We start from the raw sequence: 19,181 nt of genomic DNA on the forward strand, positions 1-19,181 counted from the left end.
GTGGTCACTAGGAACAGTTTGTAAAAGTCTGGGGCCCTTAGCACAAGGTCAGATATGAGTGTCACTTTAAGCTGGTTAAACGCCTTCTGACACTCTTCAGTCCACTGAACTGCATTTGGCTGTTTCTTTTTGGTTAGGGCTGTCAGTGGGGCGGCGATTTGGCTGTATTGCGGTACAAATCGCCTGTAATATCCGGCCAAGCCTAAGAAGGATTGGACCTGTTCCTTTGACTTTGGGACAGGCCACTTTTGGATAGCATCCACTTTGGCCTGTAGGGGGTTGATAGTTCCTTGACCCACCTGGTGTCCAAGGTAAGTCACTCTGTTTAGACCTATTTGACACTTCTTAGCCTTAACAATTAGTCCTGCCTCCCTTATACGGTCGAAGGCTTTTTGTAGATGTTCCAGGTGTTCTGCCCAGGAATCTGAAAATATGGCCACATCGTCAAGGTAGGCGACTGCATATTCTCCTAATCCCGCTAGGAGACCGCTACAAGACTTTGGAAGGTGGCAGGTGCATTCTGCAGCCTGAAAGGGAGTACATTAAATTCATACAGCCCAACATGTATGGTGAAGGCTGACCTTTCATTAGCGGATTCATCTAGCAGTACCTGCCAGTACACCTTGATTAAGTCCAAGGTAGAGATGAACTGGGCCCATCCTAGTTTCTCCAATAGTTCATCTGTGCGTGGCATTGGATAGTTGTCTGGGCGAGTTACAGTATTTAGCTTACAGTAGTCCACGCAAAAACATATCTCCCCATCTGGTTTGGGAACTAGAACCACTGGAGATGCCCATGCACTGCCAGAGGGGCAGATTATACCCATCTGGAGCATATCCTGGATCTCCTGTTCTATAGCAGTTTTAGCTTGAAGAGACACCCTGTAAGGTTGGACTTTAATTGGGTGAGCATTATCTGTGTCAATGGAGTGGTATGCCCGTTCAGTCAGTCCTGGGGTGGCTGAGAACGTCGGCACTTAGCAAGTGCACACCTCCTTGATCTGCTGTTGCTGCATACGCCCAAGTGTCATGGAAAGGTTCACCTCTTCCACGCCACCATCACTTTCCCCTTTGTAGTAGACACCTTCAGGCCACTCAGCATCATCTCCTCCCTGGGCTGTAAACTGACAAACCTCTGAAATAAAAGGGCTTTAGAGAATTAATATGGTACACCTTAGGCTTTTGGTTGAAGGTGGGGAATGCTATGAGATAATTAACAGCTCCCAGGCGCTCCTGGACCATGAATGGCCCTTCCCACAGTGCTTCCATTTTATGGGCCTTTAAGACCATGACCTGGTCCCCTACTTTGAAGGAACGCTCTCTGGCATGTTTATCATACCAGGCTTTTTGCTCTTTTTGAGCATCCTGTAGGTTTTATTTAGAAAGGGCTAAAGAGGTTCGGAGGGTGTTTTGTAGGTTGGTTACAAAGTCCAGAATGTTAGTTCCTGGAGAAGGTGTAAACCCCTTCCATTGCTGCTTCACCAACTGAAATGGCCCCTTAACCTCGTGGCCATATACAAGTTCAAATGGTGAAAACCCTAAACTGGGTTGTGGTACAACTCTGTAGGCAAAGAGCAACTGCTGTAACGCTAGGTCCCAATCATTGGGGAGCTCATTTACAAATTTACATATCATGGTCACCAAAGTTCCGTTAAATTTCTCCACCAGGCCATTTGTTTGATGATGGTAAGGGGTGGCAACAAGTGATTCACCCCATGAGCTTCCCAAAGGCTTTCCATAGTTCCTGCCAGGAAATTAGTTCTTGCATCTGTAAGGATGTCAGAGGGCCAACCTACCCTGGCAAAAATATCTGTTAGTGCCTGGCACACACTTTTAGCCCTGGTGTTGCTTAGAGCTACTCCTTCCAGCCATCGGGTGGCAAAATATCTGAAAGTCAGTATGTACTGCTTTCCTCTGGGTGTCGTTTTTGGAAAAGGACCCAGAATATCCACAGCTACTCGCTGAAATGGAACCTCAATGATAGGGAGTGGCTGGAGAGGTCTTGGGGGTTTGACCTGATCTTGAGATTTTCCCACTCTTTGGCATACCTCACAAGACCGGACATAGGTAGAAATGGTCTTTGGTCCTGTTCACCCCAGCATGGCCACTAGGATGATCGTGGGCTAAGCTCAAGAGCTTTACCTGGTTCTTAGTTGGAACTACCAACTGTCTCTGAGGATGCCAGTCTTCCTGGTGTCCACCAGAAAGAGTTTCCTTTTATAAAAGTCCTCTTTCTACAACAAATCTGGATTGATTAGAAGAGCTGAGAGGTGATGGGTTGCTCCGTGCTGCCATCCAAGCTCTCTGGAGGTTTTCATCTGCTTCCTGTTTGGTCTGCAACTGTTCCCTTGATGCTGGAGACATCAGTTCCTCATTGGATTGTGGATCTAGGCTTGGTCCCTCTGGAAGCGATGCAGGTGATGGGGCTGTTTCCATTGACTGTGAACCGCTCTCCGCTGGTTCAGTACGTTGGGTTTCAAGCTCCGGCTGAGCCTCTTGCGTAGGGTTATCGGCTGGTGCCGGTGCAGGTTCGGTGGGGCCTCTGGTGTTGGGGTTGCAAGTACTGGATTCAGTGCTGGCAATGGTTCTGGTGCTGGTTGTTCCGCCGGTTCAGGTTCTGGGAATGGCTCTGTCTGGGTCTCTGGGATTGGATCCACTACTGCTTTTGCGTACGTTGGCATGGGGTCCGGGTCCATCACCTCTGACCGGGTCCTGGTAGAAGTTTCCGGAACAGAGCTAGGCATGATGGCTTGCTTAGCCTGGCTGCGGGTAACCATTTCCAGCCTCTTGGCTAGCTTCACATGATTGGCCAAGTCTTCCCCCAATAGCATGGGGATGGGATAATCATCATATACTGCAGAAGTCCATGTTCCTGACCAGCCCTTGTACTGGACAGGCAACTTGGCTATAGGCAAATTGAAAGAATTGGACTTGAAGGGTTGAATTGTCACTTGGATCTCTGGGTTGATTAAATTGGGGTCCACTAAGGAAGCATGGATAGCCAACACTTGTGCTCCGGTGTCCCTCCACGCGGTGACCTTCTTCCCGCCCACACTCAGTTTCCCTCCGATCTGAGGGTATCTGGGAAGTATCTGGGCCTGAGGATCTCTGGTGTGATTCCAGTGCAATGAACTGTAATCTGTTGGGGTTCTTGGGGCAGTTGGCCTTCACATGCCCCGGCTCATTACATTTAAAACATCATCCAGCTGGCGGGTCACTGGGGCGAGGTGGGTTGCTGGAGAACAGTGTGGCAGGACGATAAGGTGTCTGGAGTATTCCTTGGTGTGTAGTTGGGGCCTTGGGCTGCCCCCAGTAGTAGGGTGTGGTCTGAGGTTGTCCCTTCGGTATCTGCTCCAACTGCGACCAAGGGCTGTTCCTCTCTCCTCCCTCCACCCATTTTGTTCCGGCTTGCCCCGCCTCTCTGGCAGTCTGGGACTGCTTGTATCGATCAGCGTAAGAAGCAAGACATTCTGCTAAGTCCATTTCCTTATCCCATAAACACTGCTCTATTTCCTCCTTGGACATATTCAGGAATTGCTCCTGAGCTATCAAATTACACATTCCTTAAAATGACACCCGTTCCTTGGACCCATTTATCTCACAGATCCTTCATCTGGTTTAGATAAGCCACATTACTTAGCCTAGGCCCTCTCTTTACTCTGTACGTTTCAGATGTAATTTGAAATTGCTTTAAAACCAAATCCTTGAACTTATAATAGTCGGAAGCCTCATCAATAGACCTCTTATTGAATATGTCCAGAGCTCTTTCAGTCAATTTTGCGGCCAATGTGGTCATCTTGTGAGCTTCAGGAATTTTATGGAGTGCACAGTCTCTCAAAGGTGTGAAAATATTCACCAATATCCCTAGATTCATCATGCTGTGGACATAGTCGCTCCCATTTGTGGATTGTTGGGGAAGGATGGTTAGGGTTATCCAGTAGATTCCGCTCAGCCCTTACCTTTTCCAACTCCAGTTCATGCTTCCTCTCTTTTTCCTTTGCCTTCATAGCTCTCCTGTGGGCAGCCTCTTGGTTTTTTTCTGCCTCTTTCGCTGCCTCCATCGCTTTCCTGTAGGCAGCCTCTTTGGCTGTTTCTGCCTTGAGCTCTGTCATGTTTGCCTCTCTGTTTTTAACTAACTTTACACCCAAGAGTTAGAAATAAAACAAACAAACAAAACTTGGCTTGTCAGAAAAAATAGGTTGTGCTGTAACTGGATACCTATGTTCTCTGATAGTGATTGTCAGCCTTCAGAAAAATCCTTTTAAAAAAAACAAACAAAAAACCTCAGACTTTTGTCTCCAGGCAAATAGGCAGAAAAACCCTCTAGTTGCTCTTAAGTATAAAAAACAAAAACAAAAACCAAAAAAAACCCCACCTCTTCAGGTCAGTGAAGACTTGTGAATTTCCCTGCGGGAGGTTAACTACTCTGCCTTTAGGTAGAGAAAACTCCAGCTCACCAAAGACAATTCCCTTTTGTCTCTGCTCTGGCTCCCAAGCAGAGACGAAAAAACTCTAACTGCTTTCAGCTTAAAACCTGCTTTCCAGCAGCCCAAAGGGGGGGGGGGAAATGTCCTTTTAAAATCTGTGCTTCTGGTTCAAAAAATCTCAAATTGATTTCAAAATGATTTCAAGTTAATCCCACCGCTCTTCCACCATGTCAAGGTTCCTTCCCCACCCTGAACTCTAGGGTACAGGTGTGGGGACCTACATGACAAACCTGCTAAGCTTATTTTACCAGCTTAGGTTAAAACTTCCCCAAGGTACAAACTATTTTACCTTTTGTCCCTGGATCTTATTGCTGCCACCACCAAGCGTCTAACAAAAATAACAGGGAAAGAGGCCACTTGGCAATGTCTTTCCTCCCAAAATCCCCCCAAGCCCTACACCCCTTTTCCTGGGGAGGGTTTGATAAAAATCCTCACCAATTTGCATAGGTGAACACAGACCCAAACCCTTGGATCTTAAGAACAATGAAAAAGCTATCAGGTTCTTAAAAGAAGAATTTTAATTAAAGAAAAAGGAAAAGAATCACCTCTGTGAAATCAGGATGGTAAATCAGGGTAATCAGATTCAAAACGTAGAGAATCCCTCTAGGCAAAACCTTAAGTTACAAAAAGACACACAAACAGGAATATACATTCCAGTCAGCACAACTTATTTTATCAGCCATTTAAACGAAACAGAATCTAACGCATATCTAACTAGATTGCTTATTAACTCTTTACAGGAGTTCTGACCTGCATTCCTGCTCTGGTCCCGGCAAAAGAACACACAGAGAGAGAGAGAGAGAACCCTTTGTTCCCCTCCCCCGCTCCAGCTTTGAAAACATCTTGTCTCCTCATTGGTCATTTTGGTCAGGTGCCAGCGAGGTTATCTTAGCTTCTTAACCCTTTACAGGTGAAAGGGTTTTTCCTCTGGCCAGGAGGGATTTAAAGGTGTTTACCTTTCCCTTTATATTTATGACAGATGGTTATTAGAAATTATCAAAACTGGTTACTCCATTCCCCTTACCTTCAAACCGACCCACCCCTCTTCCTTGTCTCTCTTCAGGGACCCCTCTCATGAGTATCTACTGCAAGAAGAGGTAGCCCGCCTCATGTCTCTGGGAGGAGTAGAACCTGTACCATCCGAGTGTAGAGGGAAGGGGTTCTATTTCCACTTTTTTCTCACATAGAAAAAACCAGGAGGTTGGAGGCCTATCCTCGACCTATGGCAACTCAACAAATTTGTGAAAACACAGCAATTCAAAATAATCACGCTGAGCACCATTATCCCAGTATTAGAAAGAGTGGGGACTGGTTCTCAGCCCTCATCCTACAGGATGCATATTTTCATATATCCATCTATCCCTCACATTGAAAATTCATATGATTTGCAATAGGACAGGACCATTTCCAACACAAAGTGCTACCCTTTGGCCTTTCTACTGCGCCTCAGGTATTCTCAAAGGTACACCAGACCCTCGCTAGAACCCCCTTTATATAGCGCAAATTCGCATATAACGCGGTCGCGGCCATGGATCCCAAATTTAATTACTTTACTTGCAATTCATTTTAATGCAGTTGCCACTATAACGAGGTACCTGCGTTAACGCGGTACCATGCATGGATCCCAAATCCTGTGCTCTAGTGAGGGTCCGGTGTACTTGCTGTAGTAGCTGCCTGTCTACGCAGAGAGGGAATCATGATTTTTCCCTACCTGGACAACTGTCTGATGAAAGCACTAACAAGACAGGTAGCTCTAAATCCACCGAACACACAATAACTCTGATCACCAAGTTAGGCCTTCAGAAAACGTGCAAAAAATCATGCAAACATGCAAAAAATAAACATGCAAAAAACCTCTAACACCAGTTCAACACCTGGAATTTATGGCAGTGGACCTCAACTCCCTAGAGGCAACAGCCTTGCTTACCAACAAAACAATTTCTGACTCTAACCAATTTGATCTTTACAGTACAAAACAGCCCACAAGTGTCTGCCAGAACTTGCCTACAAATTCTAGGCCACATGGCTGCCACAACCTTTGTTGTCTGACACACAAGATTACATATGAAGTGCCTACAAGCCTGGCACCAAACAAATTATGTCCCACACAAGCACAGTATAAACAAGCACCTCACCATGCTAGAGACAGTCAAAGGTACTCTTTTGTGGTGGACCAACCCAGAAAATGTCTGCAGAGGGGTGCCCTTCCTACCAAATCCACTGTCAATCACCATTAACACGGATGCTTCCCTCCTAGGATGGGGAGCACCTCTGCAACCACATTCTATACTGGGCCGATGGTCCACAACAGCGTCTCATCTTAATATAAACCTACTAGAACCGCAAGCGATTCGAAATGCTTGTTCCCACTTCCTACCACTTATCAGAGACAAGATGGTACAGATTCTCATGGACAATGTAGCTTGTATGTTCTACTTAACAGACAAGGGGGAGTGCGATCACACTCCCTCTGTGAGGGAGCCATGTGCTTTGGCACTGGTGCATCAAGCACAATGTATTATGGCTTCATATGTACCTGGCTGCCTGAACACAATGACAGATATCCTAAGCAGGAAGTTTTACCAGGACTATGAGTGGGAGCTGAACACACCAGTACTCCTAGACGTTTTCCGAATATGGGGTGGGGTTTTCCAACTATAGATCTTTTTGCAACTGTGCGAAACACCAAATGCCCCCAGTTCTGCTCCACACTCTCTGGGCAATGCCTTTCTCATCAAATGGAATGCTTTCCTACTATACGCCTTCCATCCCTCCTAGCCACATGCTTCACAAGATCAAACGAGACAGATCCAGAGTGATCCTAATAGCCCCCACAAGTCACGACAGACATGATACCCTTACCTCCTCCACATGGCGGTTTGCCCACCACGCACACTGTCGCTTCTACCTTGGCTACTATCGCAAGACACAGATCGCGTCATCTATCCAGATCCCCAATGGTTCCATCTCAAAGTGTGGTTGCTGCATGGCTTAGACCCTGAAATGACATGTTCTGCAGATATACAAAACATTTTGTTTAATAGTGGTAGGACAACTACCAGACTCATACATACATAAGTGGAGGCAATTTGACTCATGGTGCTGACACAAACAGACGGAACCTGTCTCAGCCCCTTTATCTCTCATTCTAGACTACTTCCTGGAACTCAAACTGACTGGCATTTTCATGAGTTCCATTCATATCCATCTATCAGCCATCACGGTGTTCCATCATAAAGTACATGGATTCTCTACTTTTATGCATCTGTTCACTAAACGTTTTCTTAAGGGCCTCTCCAATTCCTACCTGGATATTTGGAATTCCACTGCAGCATGGGACCTCAACTTAGTCCTCCATGCCCTCACCGGCCCTCCCTATGATCCCATGCTACAAGCTCCCCCCTACATCTTTCCATGAAGATTGCATTCCTAGTGGCCATTACATTCACCAGAAGGGTGGGAGAACTGTCAGCTCTCATGGCTTACCCTCCTTACACAATCTTTTTCAAAGATAAAGTAGCCCACAGATCACATCCCAAGTTCCTACCTAAAGTTATCTCATCCTTTCACCTCAACCAACCAATACACTTACAGATGTTTTTTCCTAAACCACACGTGGACAAATGATAGTCCAGATTACACACCCTGGATGTTGGCAGGGCTATCACCTTCTACATTGATAGAACAAAATCTTTCCGCAAATCTCCAAAACTGTTTGTTTCAATCACTGAACGATCAAACAGTAACGCCATTTCCAAACAACTTCTATCCAAATGAATATCAGACTGCATAAAACTGTGTTTACCTCCAGCATGAACAACAACCCGCATGGGGATCTGCACGCGTTCTACCAGAGGTCTATCATCCTCCATAGCATTTCTTAATAATATTCCCATCATTGAAATCTGTAGGGCTGCAACCTGAGCCTCTCCACACACATTTACTCAATATTATGCTTTGCAACAACATGCATCTTCTGATACTCTATTCAGACCTACTGTACTTTCATCTGCTATGACTTCCACTCTGAAGCACCTTCCTTCCACCGGAGGGCACTGCTCTGAAGTCACCTAAAGTGGAGCACCCACAGGGACATCACTCAAAGAAGAAGAGAACATTACTCGCCTTGTGCGGTAACAGATGTTCTTCAAGATGTGTGTCCCTGTGGGTGCTCCACTACCCTCCCTCCTCACTTCTGCTTTGGAGCTTTATTACTTTACTCTGTAGTAGAGAAGGAACGGGTTAGGGTTAGGCTATGTACTTGTATCTCATTGTATTTGATTCTAAGCAGCATCAGTGAAGCACTTGGTCAGCGTCTTGAGAAAGGACTATTCAGAATAAGTGCCCAATCAAGAAACACTTAACTGACAATGGACTTTGGGAGATGCCAGTCCATTAAAGGACTCTGTATTGATGTGACTTATACACTAAGGGGCCCAAAATCAAGTGTAAAAGGCACAAATTTAGATTCCCATCAATGTTAGACTTGCCTCTGAATTAAACACATGGTATTTTAAAACACTTTTTGTATCTCCTACAATCGGGCCTGGAAAGACCTGTTTTAAGCTGTAATTAAAAGTTCAGTTTAAATTATACAGAGTACATGACCACACCACCCCAAATAAAGAAATTGCAATGAAAGACATCAAACAGAAGAGGAAAAGATGCAGAATAAAAGTTAGAAATACCCAAAGGAGGGAAGTTTGGTGAGGAAACAAAATAAGAAACAAGCTCACAATCCAGTGTCCTTAGGCAAATCAACCAAGCTAAGTAGACTTCTGTTTCCTTCCACTCAGCTGCATAAATGTACAATGCTTAAAGGACAAGCATTAGGGAGCCACAAGGAAATCTTTAGTAATATATTTTCTACCCGAGAGATAGTCTTATTTTGTGAATCCTTTTATTTTGTGTGTTCTTTTTAAGATTCTGCATTGTGTATATGTGACATAATAGCACTAATATAGCACTTTGCATCTTTAAAGCACTGAATTGTGTTCAGTAGGTAGGCAAAACAACATTTAAAAAAGCTTTTAAAAAAATTGTTCTCCCACTGGAAACAAAAATAGTGAGAGTGAGAAAGTGGGTAACAACAGGGTTGTCCAACCCCCTCTTGGAAACCTGTACACTCTTCTTCCTCTTCTTTTATTCTTTCCTCCCTCAAGAGCCCTGTGTTTTGTGTCACCCATCCCTTCCAGCCCTGAAGGACTGCATGCAGTTCTTTGGAGTCCTGTGGATTTTAATGCTCAATCTCATAGAGCGGTGCTGCCCAACCTTATTACACAAGAGGGCCACATAAACCTAAAGCACAACCTTGTGTTGGCCAAACAGATTTTACATATTTTAATAAGATTTAAAGTCACCCCTATTGACTTATATTTTAAGTTCAGCTTGTTTCATATGTATTTAGATAGTTTGTTTCTATGCACAGTATTGTCTCTTTGCACAATTTTGTAAATTAAAATTATGTAAACATGATGACAAAACGATAATGAAACAGCCATTAGTATATTGTGTTGAAGCAGGCCACTGACCTTATGAAATGCTCTGGTGGGCCGTAGTTCGGGCACCGCTGTCCTAAGGGGATTCTTGAAGAATGATACAGTGTGCTCCCTCCACATATCGGCTGATTTTTTTTTGTTTTAATTCCAATTTTTATTATTAAAAATCCTCCTGAACTTTAAGGTAAGGAAATATTATAATTTATATGCCTATTCTATGACTCTTGCTATCAAATATTTAAAGTCAATATTTATTACTACTTTGAGGTGGCTTCTGCATATTCTCACTTGTGATATCAAGGTTCTTGTGCCATGTGCTTCCAAAAAATTCTAGAGAGCAGTAACTGTTGTGGCCTTTACTCCCTCTCTGCTTGTTCAGAATTCCGTGGATATGAAAGGAAGTGTCCCTTTTGTCTGCTGAAGGTGCACACAAGATTGAATTCGCTCAGTGCCCTAAATACTTCCCTCATCATCACTTCTTGTTTTTCTGCATTTTTGGAGATTATTTTTGTTGTTAGTTAGTTAGTTAGTGAACTTAAAAAGAAAGCCAAGGTTGCTCATACGTCATGAGCATTGCCTGGGCCTGTGAAGAGTGGGAGAGCCCCCTGAAATCTTGGTTGACAAGGTAAGTTCTTTAGGCCCCGTCAACTAAGGGCAGGTCTACATTACTGCCTAAATCAATCTAGCTTGCGTCACTCAGAAGTATGAAAAAGATCCCCCCATCCCACCCTAAGTTATGCAAGTTACAGTGACCTAAACTGTCCACACTGATGCTATGTCAATGGGAATGCTGTCTTGCCGACATAACTTCCGCCTCTTGCGGAGGTGGAGTAATTATGCCAACTCCCTTTTATACTGAATTTGTACATATACTTAAAGTTTCAGCTGTTAAGGCCAAGCAATTTGTAAGTTAGAGGGATCTGAGGGAAAAAAATTGAGTAGGTGCACATTTCTAAAGGAGGTCATTTGAAATGACTTCAGATTCCAGAAGTGATAACCAGAAAATTAAAACAGTAGGAGAAACTGGCATAAATTTTCTGATTATATACCTAATTTTCAGACTTGACTATGGGATTTAGTCACCATTGTCACTGCAGATTTCAGTACTATGGAGCAGCCAACAACACATCTATATGTTCACATTTATATATTAGCCTTTACAGAATCTGTCATCTCCATCCCATATGTTCTGTGGAGCAAAACAGATGCACTAATAGTTTGACCATACACCTCACTTTCCTGAAACATGAAAAATTATTTTTTAAGCAATTAAACCTAATTGTTTGCCTAAGTCTAGGTATACTACCGGAGCATGGGGGTAAGACAGAGGTGGGCAAACTACGGCCCGCAGGCCACATCCGGCAGCCGGGACCATCCTGCCTGGCCCTTGAGCTCCTGGCCGCGGAGACTAGCCCCTGGCCCCTCCCCTGCTGTCCTCCCTCCCCCCGCAACCTCACCTCACCACCAGCACTCTGGCTCGACGCTCCTACCAAGCAGCGTGGCTAGCGCCAGAGGGGTGCGAGCTCCTGCTGCTCTGAGCAGCATAGTAAGGGGGTGGGGAACGGGGGTTGGTGGTGTTGGATAAGGGGCAAGGGGTCCGGGGGGGCGGACAGGGAGCAGGGGCCAGAGGTTCTGGGGAATGGGGGGGGTTGGATACGCATGGGAGTCCCTGGGAGCCTGTCGGGGAAAGGGGTGTGGATAGGGGACAGGGAGTGGGGGGGTTGAATGGGTTGGGAGTTCTGAGCGGGGGGAGTCGGGGCAGGAAGTGGGAGGATGCAGATGGGGGCAGGGGCCAGTTTACCCGGCCCTCCATTCAGTTTCACAGCCGTGATGTAGCCAAAAAGTTTGCTCACCCCTGGGGTAGGGAATAAACTAGATGACCTGTTCAGGTCCCTTCCAGCCCTATATTTCTATGATTTTAATAAACATATCAGTTAAATCATCGCTGTACTAGCCCATTGGAGGCCCTAAGCAGGAATATTTCCCCCCATCACACAGAACACATACTAATAATTAATAGGGAGCCCCTAATAGGGAGCTACTTGGGACCCTAAGCAATTGCTTAGTCTGCTTATGCATAGTGTCGGCTCTGGGTTAAATTCAGTTAACTTAAAAAAAATTAAGGGTTTCTGAATCAGCATTGGCTTTTAAGATATTGGAGACTTTCAGTTAAGTTAGTCTGGAGCTAGTGGATTAAGTTAGTCTACTCCTGTATGTGTTTGCTGTATGTGAAGCTGCATCTGTTCATCATGACAGTGAATTATCACATTTTGTGTTGTGATGGCACCTAAAGAAGCAGGTCCTTTTAAATGCTCATCAGGTTGGGCATGAAATAGACAGATGAAAATTTGGGACTGTTGCAATAATTTTGAGAACACTTCTCCCCTTTAGCCTTTGGATATTGCAGATATCTAGAAACAGTCTTCTTCCAAATCCATATCTCCTACATTTTTTATCCATAACTCTTAAGTCATTGCTGAAGTGAGCACCGTCTATGTAGCGTTTGTTATAGATTTATTTCTGCCTAATCTCTCTCAGAGAAATTATAAGGAAAAATATGTCACAGTTGGAACAATTAGACTACAGATGGTACAAACTGAGGAATAAAATAGTTGGTTTCAAAGTATTATGCCTTCTGGTTTTAGGTAGCAGTGATGGTTCAGAACTTAGTGAAGAGACTTCGTGGCCAGCATTTGAAAGGTAAGAAAAACTGCTACATCTAAACCTATATCTCCAACTCCATTCAGACCTCACTAATTAAACCTATCACTCAACTCCTTGCAAATGAAGTGTAATGTTAGTGGTATGCAGGAGTCAATTATGTAATAAACTGAGTAACAGTCATTGCTTCTAGAGTACAGTGTACCTTTGGTTCTTGTCAAGCCAGCTTAGGGGGCAGCACCTTCTGGTTATCAGCTAACAGAGAGCTTTGTCACATTACTGGCTTATTGCTCAACTTTGTCTCCTGAATTAACTGGACCACCACCAAACCCCTGACAGATTAACCTTTCATGAATACTGGCATCATTGTGTGCCTTTCCTGTTTCAACATCTTCACTAGCCCTGAGACCTCTTCTGTGCATCTCTTGTATTCCTGGCTCCCTGCATTCCCACCAAAGTCCTGCTGCTCTGGCTGCTCCTTCCTCTGCTGCCCGCTCTCTCCTATTCCCCCTCCAGCTCCTGATTACTCCTCTGTCTGCAACTTGGGAAAATCCTGAAGCAATCCCAGCTATCACTACCTATCCTATGTAATGTAGACTTTTATATCATGCTCATTACCATAGCATCTGAACACTATCCAGGTGTCATTGACCACTGTAATCCAACCCCCCAAGTATTCAAGAGTGAGATGAGGTGTTAAATAGTTACAGCTGAAAATAGTAAAAATTGGAAACCTAATGTTTTCCTGCAAGCTATTAAGTTGAACCATGAATAAAGTGTACTGAGCCCACTACCTATTCACCCAACAGTCTGCTCGTAACATGGATTATAATTCTTTCTCTCTCTCTCTCTCTCTCTCATATTCAGGGAACCCATCAATCTGGAAACTGACTGGGGTAACCATGCCCACATGTATGCATGGAGACATGGATAGAAATTTTGGCCTAAGGACTTTGTTTATAGCCAGGAACTGTATCCCTTCCCAGTAATCTGCCTCTGTCTTGTAAAAGAAGTTCAGATTGTACAAAGTTCCTTATGGAGAGAGATTTAAGTTGTGCTTTGTACCAAAGGTGAACTCTTCAATACCATGCCTTCCTATAAAATCTGTTATTTCCATGGAAGGAGTCCCTAAGCATCCAGTGGATGAGAGGCTAGAACAGTCTCTTCAGAGAAGCAGACTACTGGGCTACCCTACATGCAGCTGTAGCATAAAGCATCATTTAGAGATTCCCTGAAGTGCTCAAGTCATCTATATTGATATTTAAACAGAACAAAGTCAGAAAGAAGAGGATCTGGAACTTGCATATAACCCATTCCTATATGTGATGCAGCTTGTGATATCACAAGGTTTTCTTTCTGCTCTTCCTGCTGTGCTCCACTCTTGCCAGGAAGTACATTTGAGTAGGGTCCTGACATGTGGGTATCATATTGAGTGTCCAATTCAAGTGATTCAAGTTCCCTTTGATCCCCAAAAATTATATAGGAAAGCCTTAGATGCAGTGGTGAAAGAAGTCATGGATCTGAGTAAGCTTCCTCTGGCCCAAGGAAGACACAAATTTCTTCCTCAAGGGCAAAAAACTTAGATTCTAGCAAAACATCAGAACTAATCCTTTCTTGTATACAAAGGAAAAGACTACTTATTATGGCCCTTCTCTCAAGAATCCAGAAGAAAGCAGATTATCTCTAGTCCCTCTCCCAATAAATAATGAGAATTGGATGGATCAGACTCTCTCCCCAATTGAGGGCAAGTTGAAAAGTTTGCTGCAGGTCTGGGCTGGAACTATCCAGGACAAATGGGTTTGCACACTGAGCATCATGGCTACATCAAAGAATTTTTCATTCTGCATTCATCACCAAATTCCACATCCTTTTGATGCTTCCCTCTGTCTTGACCAAAGAGTGAGCTTTTTTGGACTCTATTTGATGTAACTTCTCTTTGAGGACATTTTCTCTTGTCCCATCTCAGGAAAGGGGCTTAAATGCTTTATGAACACTGGGAACATGTATGAGACCTTCATAGGTATAGCTTATGTCTTTCAACCACTAAAATAGTGGAGCAAAGCTAGGAACTTGATGTGGGATACTTTGACTGAAATGCCTAAAATGAAAGGTCGCTGTGGTGCCTCCTGAACAGTTGGAAAGTTGTACAGCTGAGTTCCATTCTTGTTAAGGAAAAAGGTCCCTTTGTGAACAAAGGAGAAGCATCATTAAGTTGGAATTGCTAGCCATTAGCAAAACCATGACTCACCAAATGCCCTTCATGACTACCACCTCCATCCTGGGAGAGCCAGGGAAAGGGAACTGAAAGCCAGTGTCCTTCAGTTTATCTTCCAGTGAGGGGAGTCAGCAGATTAATGTATTTGCTTCAAGCAACAAGAAATTGTATTTTTTTCTATGTGAGGCATTGGGAGAGTAGGATATGGAAGATATATTATTCTAATTCAAGTGGACATACCATCTTATGTACACCCATTCTTTTTCCTTTCCTGGCTTAGGTAACCAGAAAATTCAAAAGGGATGGAGCCTGAGTCCTCTTCCTTATTTGCTTATCAAATGCTGTTGCTCCTGAAAAATGTCCTCTGTGGAGGTTACAGAGACTTGGTAATGCAATGATTAATATGTTTTCAAGTCTCAGAAGTTCAAAGTGGCAGTCTGGAACTTAATAGTAAGCTTTAAAAACTTTGGGATCTGGATCAGTTTGTCAAGATCCTCTTGCAGTCCAGAAAGGATCTGCTGTGTTTTAAAAGGTTTGTACATTGAACATGTTCTCACTTCAGAATCAATGTCAGTCAAAAGCTGTCTTAACTACTTACTTGGTAGATTCACTAAATCTAGGTGTTAGATGCTTAACATCCTTAGGTACTTTTGGAACTTCCTTGGTATCCTACTTGTAACTGCAGTAAGAGCCCTCCACTTACTTGTGAGGAAAACAGTTAGTTTTTACCCTCTTGTCCCTTGATTCACTAAATTACTCCTGGGGGAATTCTGTGCCACTGCACATGCACAGAATTTATGTCCCCCGCAGATTTCTTTGCTCCCCCACAGAAAAATGACTTTCTGACAAACAAAAGGAAGACACGAGCAGTCATGCAACCCTCCCCAGCAGTATGACCCTCTCTCAGGTGCGGGACTGGGGAGACCTGGCTGGTGGCTCCTACCCTGCTCCAGGCACAGTTGCTAGTCCCAGCTGGGCTATGAAGGATGAGACTTCCTCTCCCCTGCAAGGCATCTGGAGCTGGGTCAGATCCACCCCCAGATTTCTCCCACAGCTGCAGGAAGCTCTGCAAACTCCCTCCCCTCATTTCCTGTACCCATCACTCCTCAGCTGCAGGTGCAAGGATCCCCATACAGGGAACTGCTCCCGCTTCTGCCCAACTCCCATGCATCCAGACCCCCTCATACTCAGACTCTCTCACCGAGCCTCACCCCTCTGCACTCAAACCCCCCTCCCCGCAAATGAGCTCCACTTCCCCTACAGCTGGATCACGCTGACAAGCCATCTGCACCTAGATCTCCACCCCAATGAGCCCCAACCGTCTGCACCTGGATCCCCACCCCACTGAGCCCCACTATCTCAGCATCTCACTAAGCCTCCCCGTCCCACCCAGACCTCCCTGCTGAGCTTTATCCCCACCATGCTCAGATGCACACACCCCCACTGAATCCCAACTATCTTCACCTGGACTCCCTGCAGAGTCCCATTACCATTGCACCCAGAAACACCCCCCCCCACACACACACACACAAGCCCCTGCGCATCCAGATCCTCTACTGAGCTGCCCACATGCAGATTGCCCCACACACGATCCTCTCAACCCACACCTATCCCCCCAAACTAAGCCCTTCCCCACTTGGATCCTGCCTTGCTGAGGCTGCCTGCCCACACCTGGTGTACCTGGCATGGAGGAGCAGGGCCCTGGGGTGTTTCTGGGGCAGATCCAGACCTTGCGCTGTGTCATGGTTGAGTGCAGCCTCACCGCTGAGTCCATGTCCGGGGGAATGTGGGGGCTGGACAGTGATCTCCGAACTCTGTGCAGCCAGTGGCCTGTGCTCCCCAGTGCCATGCTGGAGCCTCCACATTTATTTGACAAATAAAATTTACAGAATTTTAAAATATTGTGAGCAGAATTTTTATTTTGGGTGCAGAATTTTTAATTTTTTAGCACAGAATGCCCTCAGAAGTAACTAAAACATGGTCAGAATTACATCTTTCAATTAAAGCTCCTGTAACCAGCTGGGAGATCAACTTAGTACAGGGACAATTGATGCAAGTGCCCTTTGAACTAATGGCTATGACTTTGTTGTCTTTTCTTGTCAGTTGCCTTCATTGTTGTCATTACTTCTTCAAGGAGGGCCAGTAAATTCAATGCCTTGTCATTAATAACTTTTTCTTTTTTTCCTGGTAAAGTGGTTCTCAAGACAACATCATCTAGGATTTTTACTCAAGGTTGTTTTTCCTTTCCATTTAAATTGGTATATTTCACTCCCTTTATTTCCCCCAATCCTTCCCATCCTAATGAAATAAAGTGGCATCATCTGGATGTCTGCCAAGATGTTATTCTACTCAGGCAGAGCAAGATCAAAAGCCACAATCTTTCAATAAGTCTGAGCAGGACTTGTAGAATTGTATAGATGAGCAGGTGAAACTCCTCTATTTAGTTTGAACTAATTCTATAAAATCTCTTTCTATTTCCTGGATAGAGGGAAGTATAGCTTCTTATGAGAAACACTGCAAAATGATGGCCTGGCATCTTTTCACTCATTTATAAAACATGTTTGAATGTCTCATCATCTTCAGCTGCTGGCTTTGGTTGTAGTATCTTGCAGATTGTCATCGTCCCCTGATCTCTGTTTGACTTTCTCTCCCTCCCTCTTCTGAGTTCCTGACTGCTTTCTAATTCCTAATATTCCATTTCCAGACTGATGGATTACTTGTGTATGAAAATGAAACAATTTTATCCTTACCTACAATTTGTTGTTTTATGGCAGGGAATAGATCAGTCTGAATTTTCTCTCCCTCGTAGTGACAGTTATATTTAGGTTGCCTAAGGCTTTCCATTATAAAAAGTTTTTGTGACTTTTTTAAAACTCTAACACTCCTTTTGTTTGAAGCAGGCTTCTGAAGTTCATCAGGGAGAAAGCCTTCAGGCTAGAGAAGTGCCTTTTGTGTGTCTCTTGAAATTCTGTTCAGTTTTGGCTAAGATATAAACCAGATCTAATCACCATTTCCCCTCAATTATATTATCAGCAAAATTTTGTCAGTGTGGAGGTCGTACCTCAGCATGTAGACAGACCAATGGTCTGTCATCTCAAGTGCTGGTGGGCAATTTTCCTAATATAGTTTTTATCCATACTGATTGATTCCTTGTTATGCAAAGACAAATTTAAAGATTAGAACAAAGCTTATTTCCATCATTTACATCGAAGATGGATGGAAGTCACAAACCTCTGATCTATATATGTTGTTGATGTAACAGTTATATTTAATTTTTAAAAATTGTAAGTGTAAAAGTTTAGCTGTCTAAATCATTAGGGGTTTTTAGAAATTTAAAAAAAACCTGACCTTATCAAATTTTGCAAATTGAAAGATATCTGGGTTGCTGAAGGGCAGAGATTAATTATTTAGAACACAGTTTCCTTGGGAGGGAGAATAGGGTGGAAATTAATATTTATAGTACATCTATGGCGAGGATTCTTATTACAGCATATGAAATTATTTGAGTTGGTAAGGAAATGTAAACTTTATATTTTGTTTAACCTTTTTGATATTACTGTGTTTTTTTCAGTACTGCTATTAATTAATCAACATATCACCATTGACTTCAGTGGAGCTACAACAATTTACACTAGCTAAGGATCTGGCCCTAAATAACCAGCTTTGAATCAGGCACAGAATAATATTCAAAAGATAAGTGTAGAAACCAAGTGCTGGAATTGGGTAGCAATACTGAAAGTAGTAGTGAAGGGCTCCAAAATTTAAAACTTCCCATGTAACGTTTATAATCCCTTTAAACTGAAGCATTGAGATATTACAGGTTTGCTGTCTCTTAGAGTTTAAATAATTTGCATTTGACCTTGGAACCATAATATATTAAGCCACAAATATCATTCACTAACAAGATTTTGCTTTGTTGACTTTCCCCAGCCTATAAAGGTGTATCCAAGTGAAGTATCTGTTTTTAATGCGTAGCATATTAAATAGATATTGTCTCATAGCACACTGTATGTGATTTTTTTTGTAAGTTGTTGGCTTCAGTGGTTGATTTGGAAATGGTGCCTATACTCAGGATTAAGTTAAGAAATCTTTGTATTCCTCTAACTACAGTTGCTTGTGTGCTTATTTCTAAGTTTAGGGGCCTTATTGCCCTTTGCTTCTTGTCAGAAAGTATGTAGCAGTATCTATAGTCAGCATTAAAGGCAGCAGTTTGCAACCTAGTTCCTTATAGTATTTTCATTTTTATTTTGTGAGTTAAAAGAAGCTTTTCTGTTCTCAAAACCCATTAATTGAGATGACAATAAAAATATTGCTATGAGCA

The 19,181-nt window shown here is 43.6% G+C and overlaps 1 protein-coding gene across 16 annotated transcripts in view; it reads left to right on the plus strand.

Moving 5' to 3' along the window:
- Positions 1–19,181, plus strand: part of RALGPS2 (Ral GEF with PH domain and SH3 binding motif 2) — a 275,554-nt gene that overhangs the window by 221,380 nt on the left and 34,993 nt on the right. For 12 of the 16 annotated variants that reach the window (XM_038412443.2, XM_043491442.1, XM_038412449.2 and 9 more), the window contains one exon: positions 12,630–12,684. In XM_038412443.2, coding sequence (XP_038268371.1) covers positions 12,630–12,684 — 55 coding nt within the window. Of the gene's footprint in view, positions 1–12,629; positions 12,685–13,512; positions 13,558–19,181 lie in introns of all 16 variants that reach the window. The other 4 variants (XM_038412441.2, XM_043491435.1, XM_038412439.2 and 1 more) reach the window with 1 other exon arrangement.

The sequence above is a fragment of the Dermochelys coriacea genome, chromosome 8, assembly GCF_009764565.3.
Source record: "Dermochelys coriacea isolate rDerCor1 chromosome 8, rDerCor1.pri.v4, whole genome shotgun sequence".
NCBI lineage: Eukaryota > Metazoa > Chordata > Testudines > Dermochelyidae > Dermochelys > Dermochelys coriacea.